The sequence below is a fragment of the Sciurus vulgaris genome (assembly GCF_902686455.1).
Source record: "Sciurus vulgaris genome assembly, chromosome: X".
NCBI classification, from domain to species: Eukaryota; Metazoa; Chordata; class Mammalia; order Rodentia; family Sciuridae; genus Sciurus; species Sciurus vulgaris.
The window spans coordinates 126,450,458-126,470,606 of NC_136471.1; the positions used below are offsets into that span (position 1 = coordinate 126,450,458).

Sequence of the window (20,149 nt, forward strand, 5' to 3'; positions counted from 1 at the left end):
TTCAGTCTACCGTTTTTAAAAATAGTCCAGTATACATTAATTATTCATGTTTTAGGAAACTTTCCAAGCAGCATAGTAGGGCTAAGAAGGGAAGGTAGTATACATTTTTTTATTTTGTTAAACAAGCGTATTAAAAATGCCCCCCAAAGCCCTCAAATCCCTATTATACATCATCTTAGTTTTATAGACACTGTAATACACAAAATGAACATAATCTCTAATACAGGATATCTTTAAATTGACCAAATTTACTTTCATGAAAAATTAGTATTTCTTTTATACTTTAGATCATTAAAAAAAATTCTGGCGACCACGTTTAGTAACCTCCGCAAAGAGGGAATAACCCAACAAAAGCAATATTCTAGTTCCCTTTGTAAGAACCTAGGTGACTGGGGTAATGAATAGCATTCGACATGGGAAACCCGTGGCTGTTCAAGCAAGGTCACCTAAATCCGTGGGGCCCCCCTTTCCTTATCTATAAAAGATGAGTTTAGATGATTCATCCATTCTATCATCCAAAAAAAAAAGGGGGAAAAAGCCCATCCATTATGTGGCCAGCACTAGCTCAGCATTTTGACTCAACAAATCTATCATTTAATCGTTTTATTTAATCGTCGCATTTATGTCGTTACATACTAGGCAATGAAGTAGGTTAGGATGCAAAATTAATAAAATCCAAGATGTGCTAAATACAGGCTAATGGGCATGTAGGTGAAAAAGGGGCTCGTTCTTACAGGGTTTTAGGGTGAGACTTCATAGATGTGACATTTGACAGGAAAGGCATGCCAGGCAGAGCAAGTCGTCGGCAAGGCTAAACTGGAACCCAGGCGGCTGGTGGGGGCGACCCTGTGTAAACGAAGCGAAATCTCGAGGATTCTGTCTAGACTTTTCAGCCGAGAACCGACAGTAACTCATCCAGTCCAGCGAGGAATGGGCGAGGCATGACCGGGGAAGAAACTCTTGCGATGCTTGGAGGGAAAGTGTCTGAGCTAGAGTTGTAGCAGTACGATGGGGAGGGGCCACGTGCACCAGCTCCTCGAAAGAGCTGACTTGTTTTCCCCAGAGTTGCAGCACTCTCTCCTCTCACCATCATCACCGAACGTTACACCTCTCCGTCCCACCCTCTCGGGGGACCGGGCATCGTCGGAGCTTGAACTTGGCTCTTTGCGGTCCGTATGTTCCCTACCCTGCACCACCGGGTCAAGTAAGGGCGCCGCAGAACCCCATGCTCCAGTCACTAAGCTGCCGGGGTAGTCACCCGCACGCGTCCGGGAGGCACCAGCATAAGTACGCAGGCGCACCAGCCGCAGCAGAAGCCGCTTCCGGGTCACGTGGCCCGGCTTCCGGTTCTAACCACGCCCCCCGGGAGAAGATGTGACCAATCAGCTCCCTCAGACTACGCGGTAGCTCCGCTGCCTCCAGAGCCGTTGGCTACGGTTGAGCGGCTTCCCGCGCGTCGCCCAACCTGCCCCTCCTCTCGCCGCAGCCTCGGCTCCTCCTTCGTCCAGCCCCCGGGGCGGGGTCTGTTGGCTCGCCCTTCCCTCGCCGCCTAAGCCTGCCCTCCTCCGAGCGGGTCCCCTCCCCACAGCAACACGGCTTCTTTTCCTCAGCAAGGCGACAGGGGCTTCCCCTCAGCCGCCGCCGCCCCCGCCGGCCGAGCTCCGCCGCGTCCGCGGCCAGCGGCCGCCGTAAGTCCCGGGGGACAATTGGAGGTGTCGGGGATGGGGAGAGGGAGGGATGGCTGGGCGCGCCCCCCGCCGCCCCGCGCGCGCCCCGACGACCCCACCCCGCACCCGCCTGGCCCTCCACTGGGGCGCCGCGCCCCACAACTCACTTCTCTCCACGTCCGCGCCCCGCGCACTACTCTGCGCTGCATTTGGATGCGGGGGCCAGTCCTAGGCTCCGTGGGGGCCCCGCGGCACCTGTGGTTCGGGAATCGACTCAAGTTTTGCGGGGCGTTTTTGGGAGGGGCCGGGGGTGGCAGCGGCCGAGGACTCTTGGCGCCCCCTGCGCGGCGGCGGATGCCATTGTCTGCTCCGCTCCTTGCCTGTCACCTCGCCCGAGCTTGGTCAGTGATGGAGTGTGGCCCCGGGAGTGGGGGTGGCATCAGAGACGGCGGGACCCAGGAACACTGGACCCAAGCCCACTCCAGAGCTGAGCCCATTGTTTTTACCACCAGTCTCGAGGAATTGTGGTGCCCTGTGATTTGTGGCAAAATCAGAGCATTGGTTTTTAAGAAGGAAAGGGAATACTTGCGCCTTGCAACCGGGTTTCGTCCGATGTTAGCGCATGATATATTTTAAGGGGGATACATCGTTTCTTCGTCCCACAAAGTGGTAGGGCGGATTCAGGACTCTGCTACAGACAGCCTAGAGCCCACACTGTATTTTCGAAAGCAAACGCCCACCCCTCCTGGCTACCAGGATCTGTGAACACAGGGTCCGTTCTTGTCCAAGTTCTGGTAACGGGTTTGCATAAATGTGCAGTCGATGCTTCACTTGCTGTCCCTTCGAATACCGCTATCTTCAGGACTTGTATGGGAAGCACTTTGATATCACTGAATAAATATTCGTGTATCTTACACTACGGGAGCTTGTTAAGTAGAGTAATAGGCTAATTTGAACTTGAATAAAGTTAAATGACCACGTCAAAAATTTCCAGGTATCTTGATGCCTTTTTGGGTTATTGCAAAAAGCAACAATAATTTCTTTTTGGAATTTAGAGCCCATTTCATTCTGTGTTGGTTGTGTAAATTCCCCCTCCCCAGGTTCAGATTCAAGATGGTGTGGTGAATATTAAAATCGGGACTTGAATCTTACTTTCAGTGACACAGTTAAAGGCACTTATAAAGGTTAAAAGAAAAATGAATACCTATCTGAATCCTACCTTTAAATAAACTTTGTAGAAACAGTACTTACCGTTTGTAGTTAAGATGACCAGTTGAATTTTAAAAATGCCTTTAAAAAATGAACACTGATCAACAGACTTGCAGGTTTCAAATAAATCCATACGAATTAGTTTAAGCATAAAATACACTAGAATTTGGTATCCACTCCATCTGTAAATGCTATTTTTGTTTTAAATGAAGTGTTTCATGTAATGTCCGACTATGTGTAACTCTTATTTTAGCCTTTAACTCAGTTCTTAATTGTGTACATATTGGTGTTGGGTTTTTAAAAAAAAAAAAAAAAAACAGAAGAGAACATATACTTCAAATCAGACTTTTCTTAGGAAAAAAGTATATTTATGCAATCCTTCTTTTAGTTAATATTTTAGATCATTGTTTTGCTTAAAATATGCTAGCATAAATTGAAGAGAACATTCTAAGTGATAAGCAGTCTGCAAGTAATTCAGCCTGGAACCAGAATGGCCTCAGGGTGAAAAACAGTAGATCTCCTGCTTCTTCCGAATATACTTAAATCAATTGATGTCTATAGTTCTATTTTGATGCATGTAGACAGTGTGGAATGTATAGCATGGGTAGAAAATTGTTTCTTAAATTACCAGAGCTATCTTTTTCTTAAAATTGTCACTCCATTTTATTACCTGTTTTTCTTTTTATTCACACGTTCCCCTCTAAAGGTGGTGTGGTGAATATTGTATGTGGGTCAGGTTGGGATGGGAAGGGGAGGTTTGCATCTAAGTGGTAAGATCTTTCTAAAATAATTTTCTGCTATTTTAGCTGGTACAGACATAGTGATGACTGCTAATCAGTTAAATGCCCATCCCCCAAAGGTTCTCTGAGAAACATGTAATCTTATTCTTAATTGACTCAAAGTATTGCATTTAATATTGATTTTTTATTTATCTTAACAGATGCAGTTTATGTTGCTTTTTAGTCGTCAGGGAAAGCTTCGACTGCAGAAATGGTATGTCCCACTGTCAGACAAAGAGAAGAAAAAGATCACAAGAGAACTTGTTCAAACCGTTTTAGCACGGAAACCTAAAATGTGCAGCTTCCTTGAGTGGCGAGATCTGAAGATTGTTTACAAAAGGTATGATTTTTAATTATCAGAAAGGTGGAATAGCAGAATGAAATGATAGGGTTTTTTTTTTCCCTGTACAGGGGATTGAACCCAGGGGTGCTTTACCATTGAGCTACATCCCCAGTCCTTTTTATTTTTTATTTTGAAACAGGGTCTCATTAAGTTGCCAAGGCTCTCCTCAAACTTCCAATCCTACTGTCCATCTCATTGGGACTACAGGCATTGCACCACTGCATCTGGCATCAGTCATTTGTAATAGAGAAGTTGCAGACTTGTGAGCAATCACATTTATAAATAATGATTAATGAATAGTTAGATGAAATAGGTTTAAAGGAAAACTTTTTATTTTAAAATAAGTGCTGTTTTGATCAATTACCCAGGCCAAAATGATAAAAGTAGGAAAATCATCTTTAAACTAATTGTATAATTAAAGACATAAATGATTAGTCACACTTAACAATCTTTTTAGGAAAATTCAGGGGCAAAAAGTATCCATATTTTAAATTTCATAAGTAATTCTCTGAATTTAGGCAAGCATAGATGAGTCTAATCCCCAGGAACCTAAAATAATGACTAATATTTAACATACTCTGTATCCAACTGTTAGAATCTTATAAACATCTTGACTACATATAGACCTTTGCAATCATAGTGATGTCTAAAACTTTTATGTATGTACAGGATCTGTTTATTAATAGTGTTTATTTTATTTATTTTTTTTATTAAAAGTCAAATTTACATATACACTTGTTGCTATGGTGAAGGTGTGCTTAGATATGATAGTTTTGCTAGGAATAGATTTTTTAAAAATTTGGTAATTATCTTTTTTACACTAATATTTTAAAAAATGCTGTATATCTTTATTGGTATCTGAAGAAACTCTGAGTATCTTAAGTTTCTCAGGATTGTCTAAACAGATTTAATAAAGTATAATTTATTTTTTTACAGAGTATTTTTTAAAGGGACATTTCTGTCCCCTTTTGAATAATTTACTAAATTTAAGATTAAAGCATTTCTGCATATAAAAAAAATCTCTTGTATGGGAAGTATACAGTGAACTAACAGTATGGAATGCCATGAGGGTAGAAGAGAAGTCTTGTTTTCTCTTACACTCTAAGTGAGGATGGTTTTTGGTTTTTATTTGTTTGTTTTTGTTTTTGTGGAGAGGTGGGTGACAGGGAAAGAAATGGAAATTGTAGGACATAGTAAGTTTCTTAAATACTGTAGAAGCCTTTTTATTACACAATTTAATCGTGTTTGGGTAATTGTTGTGTCTAGTGTTAGGTTTATAGTTGTTGAGAAAGATCTTCGAAAAATCATAGCATTTGAGAGCTGGGAGATATCTTAGAATAATCTACTCAATTTTATTTTTTTAAGCTTTTTGTCCCAGGGATAGAGCCTTAAATAAAACAAGTGGAAATAGAACTGCTCTTGTGAAATCAGGAACAGGTATCCTATAACCCTGCTTACTTGGCCTCTACTCTCTGCACAGGAAATGATTCTTGTATTTGAAAAACACTGATATTGATCAAATTTCTATTGTATTTAAAAATATTTGGGAAAAATGACTTGTTTGAGGTCATATGCAGGGGGTAGGGGGTACAATTTAAATTTCAAGTATGGAGGCAAAGCTTTTAAATAGGAGTGAAAAAAGATTAGGTGTGCATTTCTTAAAAGATTGAAAAATGACAAAGGATGCAAGGAGGGCAGGGGCTGAAACTGGCATCTGCAGAATCTGTAGGAGACTGCATAACAATAAGGTACTGCACCACCTAGGGAAGTTTGATCAGACTTGGTCACACCTAAAAGTGGGAAAGGCTGCCAAGGAATAGGAGGAGTGGGGTGATCTTCACATTTCTAGTTTGGCTGATGGGGTGAATGGTAAGCCAGAGAACTGAGCTCATTTTTAGACAAGTTGATTTTGGGTTGCCTCACTTTCTGGTGGGTTGTGTTGAACATAGGCATGGAATTCTGGGGAATTTTAGACATAAAGTGTTAGATATCCTTCCTTCAAGTGGCAGGTATAGGATATTAGGTCAGTAAAGTCAGGGAAGTGGAGTGAATTTCAAGAGTAAGATCAACTAATGCCAAGATGTCACATAAAGTTCAATGAAGGTGAAGAAAGAATCTGTTAGATTTTATAGTAAGCACTTTACAAAATTGCCCTTTGCCAAAACATTTTGAGTGGAGTAGAAGAGACAGAACCCTCACTGTAATGGGGAAGGAGTGAAGAGGTAATTTAAATAGCACATGGAGACTATTTTGGGGAACTTTGCTGTGAGAGAGGTGGTAACCACCCATAGACATAGGAGTTAGGGACATGGCTGAAAAAAGGTGTGAGAACCTTAAGCTTATTTTTAGATAGGGGAAGGAGTCCCCCGTGTGGAGGAGGAAAATACCAGCAAGGGACTCAAGTCTATGAATGGGCTGTTAAAAGGAATAAAGAAAGAACTGGTTGGTGTTCCTATGCATGCCACTCAGCCTGTCCCTATTGGGCCACTTCTTTTTCTTAAGGTTATAAAGAATATTTAACCTGACTTTGATATTTGCATCAACATTCCCTTAAGTAAAAAGTGGACCTAACAAAAAAATAATTGCTTTATTGAAATATACAAGTACAAAACATGGAATTTATAATCTTTTTCTATATACTTTTCCCCATTTCATCTTCTTTCCACTTGATATATTTTTGTTGATATCATAAGGTGATTTGATTTCCTTGCTCTACCTGGATGAAAAGGCCTTTTAAAACAGAGAATCACTGCTTAACTCCTGAGAAATTCTGAACTAGCTAGCTCTTTTTCTTTCTTTTTTCTTTTTTTTTTTTTTTTCAGTATTAGGGATTGAACCCTGAGCCTCACACAAGCACTCTGCCACTGAGGCATGTCTGCAGCACCCTCCCTTGCCCTTTTTTAAAAAGTTTTATCTTGAGACAGGGTCTCTTTAAGTTGCTTAGGCTGGCCTGGCACTTGCAATCCTCCTGCTGCAGCCTCTAGAGTAGCTAGCATTACAGGTACGTTCCACCATGCATTGCTGAACTAGCTCTTTTGCTGTTCATATCAGCAAGTGTTTTTTATGTCCTCTTTGTTAAATTGGGTCATACACATTCCTTCCAAGTATTTGGCATATAGATTTCCCCTTTGGGGAGGGGAGCTGTAGAGGGATAAGGATAATATAGCTGAAAATCTGAGGACCTGAGTTATCCATCTGTGCCAATTGCAAGTTTTGTGACTTTAAACAAGTTACTTTGCCTGTATTTCCTCATCCCAAAAATATGTACTCTCAAAGATCTCTTAAGACAGAATTATTGTATGTTTCTGATTCCTATTTTATGCAGCACTTTGTAGAAGAGGCACTGGATTAGTCTTTTTAAATTAATTTAAAAATACATCCACACATTACTAGCTTGAGAATTTGTTAAAGGGTACTTATTGATTTTCTTTACTAACAAAAGAATTCTTAATGACATACTAGTGGGTATTGAGAATAGTTTAGCTACATTCACCCACAGTCAGCTGATAATTTAGCTGACTGCAGAGAAGTCATGTGTTTGAATATAAGAATAGGCACTTTCAGATGTTCTCTGAGTGCCAGTAATTAGAGTAAGCCTTAATCCACAGTGCTAAAAATAACCAACATACCTTTCTTCTTACTAGTCTATTATTAATTTCACTTCAGATTTAGACTTACAAATATGCACTAAGAGAACAAAATGAGCTCATTATTGAATTTTTAAAAAACCATTGGTCCTAAAAATAGGGAGTACACTTAGGTTCTCTTGGTAATCTTTTACTAAATCAGTATGACATTTTTTAGTTCTCTCCTTCAAAGCTCTTAAAATATTGCTTTATGCATAGTTTAATTTTTGCCAGGTGCAAGATTATTTTAATACAATTGCTGGCTATGGTTTTTAATATAAAATTCGGCTCTGGGGTCAAATTGCTGTTCTGGGTAGGTTACTGAAGCCTGGATCTCCTATAAATGCAAGTAATAATGGTATCTCTGGTAAGGTTGTAAAGATTAAAATGGTAAAATATGCAGAAGCCTTAGCTAACATTTAGTGCCTCATTTAGAGTGAGGACTTGGTCAATGATACCTATTATTATGCTTATGTTTCTTCCTTCTTTAAACTTATGCTTATCATCCTGATAGCTTTCTGTTCACCTGAAAAGAAGTATTCATTAATTTGATGGTTTGTTTTCCATTCTTAGTGAAAGTAAACACTTAGAGGACCAGGGATATAGTTCAATGGTAGAATACTTGCCTTGCATGCACAAGGTCTTGGGTTCAATCCCCATCCCCAGTGCCAAAACAAAAATTTTTAGGTAGTGTTGGGGGGACATGTTTCTCTTTTTTAAAATATTGGATAGCTGGGTATGGTGGCACATGTCTGTAACCCCGGAGGCTCCAGGGGCTGAGCATAGGTGGATGGAAAGTTTGAGGCCAGACTTGGTAATTAATTGAGACCCTGTGTTCAAAAAAGAGAGCTGGGGATGTAACGCAGGGGTAAAGAGCCCCTGGGTTCTATCCCCATTACCAAAAAAATTATTGGTTGGTGTTTAGACACATCCATCCCAATGGCTTTTAAATTCATGCTTCTGAATGATTTCTACAATTTCAGACCTTTGACTCATATTTAAGTACTCTTTATTTGTAAGAGGCAGTACTGAGGATGGTACAGCTATTAGATTATATAATACCAGCATTGAGGAAATCTTGAAAATAAGGAATTTTACTCAAAACTATTAATAAACGCTGTGTAATAGAATTATTTGGTATTCTGTTCATATCAGCTAGTCATAGCTGGTTTTTAATCTACCATTTTTATGTCAGTCCTTTTAATCTTTAGCTTTCTTAATTCAGGGAATCTTATGTATCATTTGTACCAATTTCTCCAAATTCAAAATTCTACTAAAAGAGCACGGATTAGGAAGAATGTAGAGTTGGAATATCCCTTTACTTTTTAAACAGATGATCAAAAACAAGGTAATGATGGGAAAGAGAGAAATCACTTTTTAAAGTTGGAAGCCATGCCCTGTTATGTCTTCCATGACTGATTCCCTTCAGGATGATAAACAGATACATTCAAATGCTACTCTGTATGACCCACCTTTTTAAATGGCTTTCAGAAAGTGGAAGTTAGGTAAAATGGACATGCAGAAAGATGTGATATGTATGACAAAGGAGTCTAGTGGAAGGGTAAGGGACCTGGAGTTAAGGAGGGAGACCAGTTTCTTGTCCCAGTAGTTTTCTGGACTTCATCGATTTTTGTTTTTGTGTGTAATCAAAGATGATAGTACTTGCTGTTGAAAACATCAAATAAGAAAATGTTTTTGATAATATTGAAATTAGTAGTGTATAAATAATAGGTTATTTTTGTACTGAAGAGCAGGGATTCATTAAATCCCAAAACTGAGGTTGTATATGTTTTCTGTATATTATTTCTTCAGTATAAGCAGTAATTGCCTCTCATATTTTCTAAAAATAATAAGTGCTCCCCATTGAAAAGTACAATCTCAACTGACACTTGTTTAGAATATCTTAGGTTTTTATTTTCTTTCTTTTCAAAAGCCTTAAAAACACTTACACCATCCTGAAATGTTCATTTAATCCTCCCCAAAGGTACCTCAAGGTAAGTTTGGTTTGGGGGGTCAGACATAACCCAGTTTCATGTGCCAGAATCCTAATTTGGAGGAGAGTAAGTTTCCCAGCCTTATTGCTTCTCCCCTGGTAAAGAACCTCCTCTTCAGTTCAACAGCATGGAAATGGGAAAATTCGAGGACAGGTCTCATTCAAGTTTCCCCTCAAGGAATAAGAGATTTTCTGTTCTTTCTCTTTTTTTTTTTTTTTTTTTGTGGTGTTGGGAATTGAACCCAGGGCCTGTGCATGCAAGGCAAGCACTCTACCAGTTGAGCTATATCCCCAGCCCAACTTTCCTGTTCTCTTTCTCAAACTTCTGTAATAACTTGGAGCTGTCATTCCTTTTTTGGGGGGGAGGGGGAGTGGGCATTATTCCACAATCCTAGAAACCTCCTTTTAAAAAATAAAACTAGTCTGTGCTGTTAGAGGATAATATAGTGGTGACAGTCATCTCTAGTGATGGGAGGTTGTGACAAGAAGAGAGCCTTCAGGTTCTGTACTATTCTGTACTATAATCTGGGTGCTGGTACATAAATGGGTTCACTTTGAAAACTCATCAAGCTTTTATGACTTGAGATCTTCTCTGTGTATATATTATGCTTCAGTAAAATGTTCCAAGGCCTTGACCTGATCTTGACAATATCTTCAATAAGTCCTTAAGTGGAAAGGTTTATTTTCTTTACTGTTTACTTGTAGTTTAAATTAATCACAGTGTATTTTGCTCTAATTAAGTAGACTTAAGAAAACCTGGGTCAAATATGTTTTCAAATGTTCATAAAAAGGAACCTGAAAGGACAAAGAGCAAAATCAGTTACTGTTTCTAGATGGTATGATTTAGTGATTTTGTTCTTGTTTTTGTTTTTGCCTGCCTGTGTTTTTCAAAATATCTCGTGCATTTATTAATTTTGTAGTCTAGGAGAAAAAAAATCTATACTGTTGTAAGAAAAGAAATAAACATGCAAATAGCATGAGATCTTCCACAATAAAATGTAAAAATATATTTAGAAAACATGATTATAGGGGTAACTTTTTTCCACATTTGTGTTTTGTTACAGATATGCTAGTCTGTATTTTTGCTGTGCTATTGAGGATCAGGACAATGAACTAATTACCCTGGAAATAATTCATCGTTATGTGGAATTACTTGACAAGTATTTTGGAAGTGTGAGTATTTTATTTTAGGAAATTGAATATCATCTTTTAAAAAAAAATCTTTTGCCTAACAAGTTTATTATTTGCTTATCTTGGGGATTGCAGGGGAAAAGCAAGAATAACTTTTTGTCAGGGTGTCTACTCAGTTAACCTCCAGAGTCATTGACCATACAGACCTACTCATTTAATTATGATGGTGAGAATGAGTTTTAAAATAGTAAAATAGAAAGGACTCCTGACTGCAAACATTAAATCATGGAAGTGCTTAGTACAGAATTCTGACTTAGTTAGCAATTTAATCACATTACCCAATAAGTATTTAAAATCAGTTTTAAGAGCAGAAAATTACTAAGTTGCCCACATTGGGAGTATGCAGAGACATATCGTACTTATCTTGTATACATTGTTTTCAAGTACTTTAAATCTGAAAATTAGGCTTACTTAAATCAATGATGCTTAGTCAATGTCATTGCTATTTTTAGAAAGAGTTAAAATTGATTCACTCTGATCAGATTTCTTTGGTTTACTTAAGTTTTAACAGTTTGGGAGATTTTGTTTGTATTGTTTTTTGTTTTTCAGGTGTGTGAACTTGATATCATCTTTAATTTTGAGAAGGCTTATTTTATTTTGGATGAGTTTCTTTTGGGAGGGGAAGTTCAGGAAACATCCAAGAAAAATGTCCTTAAAGCAATTGAGCAGGCTGATCTACTACAGGAGGTAAGCTACTTGTTCTCCTGATTAGGCGCTCGCATGTTTTGCTCTTGCTAGGGAAGTCTCAGTCATCCTTCTTAGAGTTTCAGTAATTACCCAGAGCATGCTTGGCATGTATTATTCATGTGCAGTTTATTGATTGAAATACGTGTCAGTCACATCAACTCTGTTATCTGTGGATGGATGGTTCACTTTAGAGATGGTCTGTTGGTCAAGCTTATTCTTGATGGCCCAGTTTTGGACCCTACTAGGACAGATGATTTTAAAAAGAGAAAATATTGGCCAAACTTAACAGTAAATTGAGAACTCTCCATCCATTGTTTTGAGTTACTTAAGACAACCTCCTTTTTCATTAGTGTGGATAATTGGGAGTTGACTGTGAGATTACAGCATTTTCATTCCAAATTGGTTCATATTTTCACTTCATGTCCATTAAGTACAAATGTAGCCAAGCAAATGGTAGGGATTTCCAATTAGACTTTTTGTAGAGCTCTTTAGCTTTGTATTCATAAAGCTAAAAAGTATTCATACTTCTCTTTGCTCTTCTTAAATAACAAACCATGTTCTATAAAACTACTATATTCTCATCTTACTTCCATATTTCAGAACCATAATAATCCCCTTCCTTTTTTAATTAACTGCAATCATCCTAGGATAGCCATGCATGTATTTGATACTTATGTACTTTCTATTTCTGAAATTTAAAATTTCATTTACATAAGTCTACCTTTTTAAAAAATTTATTGTAACTTAATTCCGGTACTAAATGGAATTATGCCTTAGAGCTAATTGTGGTTCTTATCATATAGAAAGTTTATAACATAAGAAAGGGTTAGTAAATACAAAAAAATGAAGTATGTTTTCATTAAGGTAGTTGTTAAGTGTATATGTATATGTACGTATATATAAAAAGTCTTGAATATTTTTGACTCACAGCTTCATTTTGCAGAAGCATTGAAAGTATGGTTTTGTATTTCCAGTTTATATTAGCCCCTTGTTGGTACATTACATATCTATTTGTTAGTTCTTGCTTTTTTTTCAAGTTTTTTTTTTTTTTTTTTTTTTTTTTTTTGCTGTACTGGGGATTGAACCCAGGGCCTTGTGCTTGCAAGGCAAGCACTCTACCAACTGAGCTATATCCCCAGCCCCTTTTTTGCAGTTACTAAAGGAGATTTTAAATTCAGTTTTTTAGCATTTCTGTAATAACAGAAATGGCAAGCTTTAAGGTAATGAAATAAGGGGAGAAGAGTTACTCTCTTTCTCCATTATAATTTCTTTGCTATTGGCCTCTGTGGAGAAGAGGGAACTAAGGAAACCCACTGCAATACTCAGTGGTGGGGGTTGCTGAAAGCTGAGGTGACAACAATGCCTTGTGCACCTAATGACCCTAGTTATCAAAAGAGTAGTTAGGGTACCTGCAAAAGTGAAGTATTTTATTGGCAGCCCTCATACCATCTGCTGTTCAGTAGTAAAATGAGCACAGACCTTTTTCCTTCTGTGTAGTTTGCCACAATGATTGCATTTGGAGATTTTTATTTTTAACATCAGGTGTGCTGACTATAAGCATATATAGGTGTAAAATCGTTTTAAAGTTAGCACCTCCTTATTTTGCTGCTCACTAATCAAACTTTTAAATATTAGGTAGAAACCAGGATGAGGAATATTCTGATTAATTACATTAACTTTAAACATTTAAAACATTTTAAAAGTTATTGAAGTTCAGCTTCTACCTTTAGTGTTTTTCTTAGAGAGATATTTAAGGCACTGATATCTCCTTGTGCCTGGATTATTTTTTAAATGATACTGGGAAATTACTAAGTAGATACTGGGAAATTACTAAGTACTTTATAATATGACAGTGATGCTATGTTTAGCTTTTAGTATTTCATGTACTAGGGGATAAAAACATTACTATACAGTAGATGCCATCTTCAACTTCTTACTCTGGGAACTTTTGTTGTCCATACTATCAGTGGTTAGAATTTTTATTGGATATATAGATAATAAATAATATTTTTAAAATAACTTCTTGTTAGATTTATCAAAATGCTTAAATTATAATACCTTTTTTGGTTTTGCTGTTTGGAATATAGTATTCAATTAGTCAGTGTCATGAAGTGATTTTGCTTCCAAACTTGTAAATATAGCTGTAAAGATACCTTATTAAATGCAGCCTTAAGTTTGTAGCAGAAGTACTGATTATTTGATTTTAATCTAATATTTCATGCATTGTGATTTTTCTGTTTAGTGTCAGGTCTTTTATTTGATTATTTCTAAGCTCTAAAGATGACTTTGAACTTACAATGAACTTACGTCTGTTGGCTTAAAGGTAAATGAAATTACAGAATGATTTTGATTTTTAATTTTTTAGTTTGTGAAATATGTTTCTATACTTAAGAATATTTATTCAGAAAAATTTATTAGATTTGCCCAATTCATATAAATGTTACATTAGTTAGATAGTCTTTCATTTTATAGGCAAACAGGGTAGGTTGTCAGCATACAACAGTAATATGAATAAAACAAATGCGTATTTAAATAATAATTGCTAAAATATCAGCAGAAGTAATCAAAGAATAATGATACCTTTTTCATTGTGCTTAATTACTTAGTAAACAAGGGATCATTTTTGACATTTGTAGACTGAACTCTGTGCTCATTCCCTTTGGTATTTGGTTGTATGAATGAATACACAATTAGAATTTGGGGAAAAGCCCTGAAATTGGCCCATTATCCAATTTTTCATGTTTGACTGTTGGAATTTTAAACATTTAGTCTTAACATGCCACTGGTACTAAAGTCAACTCTTAAATTATTAAAGTATAGTGCATTATAATTACTAAATTGATAGATATTCTTTTTTTCAAAATATATATATTTTTAGTTGCCAATAGACCTTTATTTTATTTATTTATATGCAGTGCTGAGAATCGAACCCAGTTCCTTACGTATGCTAGGCAGGCACTCTATCACTGAGCCACAACCCCAGCCCCATTGATTGATATTCTTTACAATGCTTGAAGTACTCCCATACACATATATATTTAAGCCAGATTTTCTGGGGATGAAGTGGAGTATGATGATGCAGTTGAATTTATTTTATAAACACACAGTGACATGTACAATGACAAAGGAAATAAGAGCATGGCATTTTTTTTTCTGTAAAAATCAGCCACTTACCAGTTTTTCTCTGCTCCTTAATTTTATAGAGCCAGAATGAAGAATGGGGAGGTTTGTCTGAGGATATCTTATGATAAAGAGCAGTCTAAGGCTTTAGTCCCTTTGACCCCCAACTTATTTATTGGTAACTAAATTTACCATTTTTTGTGGCATGGATAAAATGGGGTGCTATGCAAAGACTGTTGCACGTGAGATGATTTAAAGTCCTTGCTTGATCTGTGAAGATCAAATAGTTAAATACTGGGCATTGGGCTTTAACCCTCAGCGTTAGATGCATGATGGTGTTGATCAGCGCTTTGAGATGTGTTGACCTTTCTTTTTTATACTAACAGCATCATTTTGAAATTTGTGGTGGTTTTTTCTTTTGAGCTTTGTTTGCTGTTGGTATTATTTCTCACTGAAGTAATCTGTGCAATGGAAAATAAGTGAGGTACCAAAAGCAAGCATTATACTCATGAATTTGCTTCTACTTCAAGATGATCCACTTTATGAATAGATTTACTGAATTTGCAGATGTTTATCTGCCTCATCTAGAAAGTGGTACTCTATGGAGAATTACTGCTGCTCAAATTGATTTGTTTTAGTGCTGGGGGCTGCATGATATGTCTAGTATTATACTGTATCTGTGAAAGCAATAATTAATAAATCTGTGGGACTGCATAAAAAATGGAAAGGTAAGAATCTTAGGAGAAAAAGTGATTTCTTTTAAAAAATGAAGCTTTTGTAACAAAATATTTTTAGAAAATAAGGACTTTTTGAAGGATTTGATAACATTATACCTTTTAATATGAAATTTTGAGTTATCTTAAAAATCACACCTTGCTAATTAAGAATATTAGGGCATGTTATTAAAGCTCAAGAATATCTTAGATTGTTTTAAAAGAGGTAGATGCTTTCAAATATATATATAGTCATGCCATTTGACAGCAAAAAGCATTTTGATATAAATCCTCCTAGGATTTGCTTTAATAAGACAAACTCCTGAAATTCCTTTGTAATTACTACTGTTTATGTTAAAAAATTTTAAGCCTAAACCTTTCTTTTGGGCTAAAAGTTAACAAAGCAAGAGACTTTTATGCCATCATGTTTTAATTTTTTTATATACAATCAATTGGGGCCTACTGGAACAAATTCTGCATAAATGAAGTTTAGTTACATTGATGCTTGAGATGGACAATCCAGAAGGGGACATACACAGAAGGCAGAATAAATCTTGCCTTTTACTTTTTTTTTTTCTTTTTTGTAATGGGGATTGAACCCAGGGGACTCTACCACTGAACTATATCCCCAGCCTTTTCTATTTTTTATTTTGAGACAGGGTTTTGCTCAGTTGCTGAGGCTAGCCTCAGACTTGTGATCCTCTTGCCTCAGCCTCCCAAGTCATTGGGATATTCCATGTTTGCCTCCACCAACTTAGTTTGCTTTTAGTAAGAAACACTTTGACCAGTGTCCTTGGTTACTTGTTTCCATGTTGTAATCATTTTGTACTACGTGATTTATAGCTTTTTTCCTTTGTCTGCTTTTCAGAATTTTAGGAATATTCCTCCCTTCTGTTTCTTTTCTAGATTATTATGAATCAGCTCTTACTACTTCAGGCTATTTGTAATGATGGAAAGTTGGAATAACTTAAGATATCTAATAATGTAAATTTGATCTTCAAATGTTTTTGACTAGAACCCATAGTAATACATTTTTATATCACAATAGTACACAACTATTAAAAATTATTGAATAGTACTCTGGTTTCTTGTTTTGCAATCTCACATTTTTCCATTATATTCTATTTTTCTGTTTTTAAATGCTTATCCTGACTTTCTAAATTGATTTCTTGAGCCATAGGGTTAGAACCTGCAAAAAACACATTCCAAGGTGTTAGCGATGATTTTTTTCTTTGAATAGTACTTTCTAAAAAATTTATTATAATTTCTTTTGTTTCCTATGTTGCCTTTTTAAAAAAGTTAATTCCTATTATAGAAAAATGAGCAAACACAGGCAAACATAATAGAATATAATTTTACCCCACTAACTACAGCCACTCAGATTAATTCAGTGGCTCTTCTGGGATGGAGGTGGGGCAATTGTGCCCTTCCGGGGTACATTGAATTGTGGACACATTTTTTGGTTGTCACACCTGGTAGTGCATTATTACTGATTTCTAGTAAGTAAAGACTATGGACACTGATCACTATTTTGCAGTGCACAGGACAGACCCCCCACAGCCCCCCAGAACCAGAATTGGGAATTATTCAACCCCAGTGTCAGTTCTATCCAGGTTGAGAAAGCCTGGTTTAATTTGACACCATAGAGGAAAAATACCACTTATGTTTATAGACTGTTACATTATTTCAGTATTATACATAGTCTATAGTATAAATAACTGACTAAAAAATTAGTTAAAAATGGAAAAGGAAGAGGAAAAAACCCTGAAAATTAGAAAAGAAGGATATACATGCTAAAAAACACGTAAGTGGCTATAAAAGTCACTCCTGTGATTCACCCAAATTATCTTCATTTGATAACAAGTGACTGGGGATAATCTGTGGTTGACTTTAGAACCTATCCCACAGCAAGGCTAGTGGGATGTCACTATATAATTTATTTCCTCAACAACAACCAAATCTGTTCACTTCTATTAAGGTAATTGAGTTTTTATGTGGAAACAAAATTGAGTCTACCCTGCAGGCAGGCAGAACCCTTTTGAATTTTCTGCCCATTTCCCCATTCACCTTAGGGATTTGATTATTTCTTAAAGGAAGAATAGATTAAACGACAAGAATTTATACATATAGACTTCTTTTGTGCATAGTTAGACTTTTTGTTATTGTTCTTTTGCACTGTTTAACCTTAAACAGTTTACTTAGTAAAGGTATTTAGATTTTGTTTGAAATTCTGTGATTCCAAGAAATTTTTTTGTTTAGAAAATCCTGATTGAATTTAGGACATTTGAAGCCAGATACAATACAGGTAACCTAGAATAAACTTAAAATATTTCTTTACAATCTAAAATTATATTTAATAAGCTAATTTTTCTACCTTTTTATTGAAAAAGTACAGTTAGCTGCCAGAGAAAATAATTTGTCCTTAGTATTTTATAGCTAACAGGTTTTAAACCAGCATCTATAAACTATAATAAAGTTACTCCCATTATTGTTTTCAAGACAAATGTAATAGAAATAAATGAACAGCACAACAGAAAAAGACAGCAAAGACATGAATAAGTAATTCACAAATAAAAGAAAAGCAAATGGTGCTTTTATTAAGGGAATGCAAATTAAAATATCAAGGAGACCTTTGTTTCTTCTTGGATTTGCAAGATACACACTCTGGTGCCTCCTTGTGAGCACTTAAGCTTGTATTTTGTTTTGGAGGATTTCTTTGGTGATATATATTAATGACTAAATGCATGCTATGCCATTTGATCCATTACTTACACTTCCAAGAATTTTATTCAGTGGAAATATACAAATGCATCAAGACATGTCTCAGATATTAGACCATCTGAATGTACCCAAATGTCCATCAGTGGGAAATAGGTTAAGAAAATTACAACATAGTCATACATGCAGCCATTATCATAGCTATAAAAGAAATGAGATAATAGCCAGACACAGAGGTTCACACCTGTAATTCCAGCGACTCAAGAAACTGAGGCAGGAGGATTGCAAATTCCAGACCAGCCTCAGCAATTTAGCAAGATCCTATCTCAAAAAGGGCTGGGGATGTTAATTCAGTGGTAGAGCACATCTGGGCCTCCATCCCCAAGCACCACAAAAACCCCAAGATTGATTTTTCACTGTAATATGGAAAGACTCAAGGTATATCAAGTGAGGAAAAACATAATCTAGTAGAGGATAATGATTAATTTAAATGTTACCTCTGAAAATGTTTAAAGATCCCCCTTAATGTTATAACTTTTTAAAAAATGAAAAAAGTGTTCCCGTGTGAATGAAAGAGTGCACATTGTATTGCTTCAGATACAGCTAGAGCACAATATACTAAAATAAAGTTTTAGCATATAGATTAAAGTACTTGTCTGCACTTGGCCAGTTTAGACACTAACCATCTGGAGCAACCACATAGATCTTGCCTCTCATTGCCTAACAGTGTTTAAAAAAAAAATCACTAGACTTTCTCAGTAATTCACAAACGCTCATGAAATAAGACTGACACCATGAGCCCTATCATCTAAAAGGTGCCATATAAAGTGTTTCCAGTTCTCTTTTTTACTTTTATTTATTTATTTTTATTTATTTATTTTGTGGTGCTGGGGATTGAACCCAGGGCCTAGTGCAGGTGAGGCAAGCACTTTACCAGCTGAGCTATATCCCCAGCCCCTTCTCTTTTTTAAATTCATTGCTCAAAATAGATCTTAGTGAGATTGGATACTCTCTGACCCTTTTGGGGTTTTAACCCACATAATAGGGTTCCAGAGTTGAACATAAGGACTTTGCATGCTTTGCTACAGAATTCAATTAGGGGAATTAAAAAGGGCCATTGTGTTATTGAACATAAAGGACAAAGGATACAATTGTAGCATAAGTAATAAGTGAAGAAGCCCCTTTACCAAAAATCTGCAGAAGAGCGATAACTTGAAAATACACTTACTTACATCTGCTTTTCTCTTTTACCACCTTGTATCCTAGAATTAGGAGAGTAGGTATTCAGTCTTGGATGTTCAGTACCATTAGTTTACTTAAGCACTTCTCATCTCAGCAAGACTTAAGCCTGCAGATAATTGCTACATTACCAGTGTTCATTATTGCTTCCCAGTTGGCTTTCCGTGTGAGTTATAGCCTGGTATGGTGGTTATCTAGGAAACTGAATAGTAAATGGGGTTGAGCTTTTCTTAAGAAGGTAGGCAGTTTTTGGATAACAGGTGTAATTTGATTCCTTTCTGTTGTTTGTCAGCCTACACTTCCCACTACATCTGGTTCTTTTTGTAGAGGATTGAGAACAAAATTATTCTTAGTGCAGAGGAAAGAAAGGGTGTGTGTATACAAAGGAGAGGAGCTGATGGAAAGAATGATGGCATAGGGAAAAGTGGACTGTTTGGGGAAGGAGAATGGGAATGGAGTCAAAAGCATTGCTCTTGGGCAAGAAGAGTCCTTATGAGGAGATAATGGGGTAAAGGTTGTAGGCTGTTTTTTTTTTTTTTTCCTTTATGAGTTGCATAAGCAAAATTGAGAAAGTTGTTTTCTTACCATGAGAGGTGACATTGACATCATCTAGAAGAGAATGGTTGTGACTGGAGAAAAAGAAGGGTAGACGAAGTCAGTGTGGAGGGTTGGTAGTAGACTTAGGGTGCAAATTAGTGATGGGTGAAAGAATTGCTCAGAATCGAATGCCCATTTCAGATTGAAAATAATATATTTGTGATCTTTATTCAAGAAGGTCTCTAAAGAATCTGTACTAATTGTGGCATGTATTTGTGTAATAAGCTGGATTTAATTTTTTTGGCACTACCATCCTGCCCTTTATTC

At 36.6% G+C, this 20,149-nt stretch overlaps 1 protein-coding gene across 6 annotated transcripts in view; it reads left to right on the forward strand.

Moving 5' to 3' along the window:
• Nucleotides 1-1,529: 1,529 nt before the first annotated feature.
• AP1S2 (adaptor related protein complex 1 subunit sigma 2) overlaps nucleotides 1,530-20,149 on the forward strand; it is a 35,757-nt gene continuing 17,137 nt past the window's right edge. For 3 of the 6 annotated variants that reach the window (XM_079123285.1, XM_079123288.1, XM_079123286.1), the window contains exons 1-4: nucleotides 1,530-1,688; nucleotides 3,817-3,995; nucleotides 10,682-10,790; nucleotides 11,358-11,495. In XM_079123285.1, the coding sequence (XP_078979411.1) occupies nucleotides 3,817-3,995; nucleotides 10,682-10,790; nucleotides 11,358-11,495 (426 nt within the window). In that variant the 5' untranslated portion in view covers nucleotides 1,530-1,688. Of the gene's footprint in view, nucleotides 1,689-3,816; nucleotides 3,996-10,681; nucleotides 10,791-11,357; nucleotides 11,496-13,737; nucleotides 13,819-14,698; nucleotides 14,794-20,149 lie in introns of all 6 variants that reach the window. The other 3 variants (XM_079123289.1, XR_013761045.1, XM_079123287.1) reach the window with 3 other exon arrangements.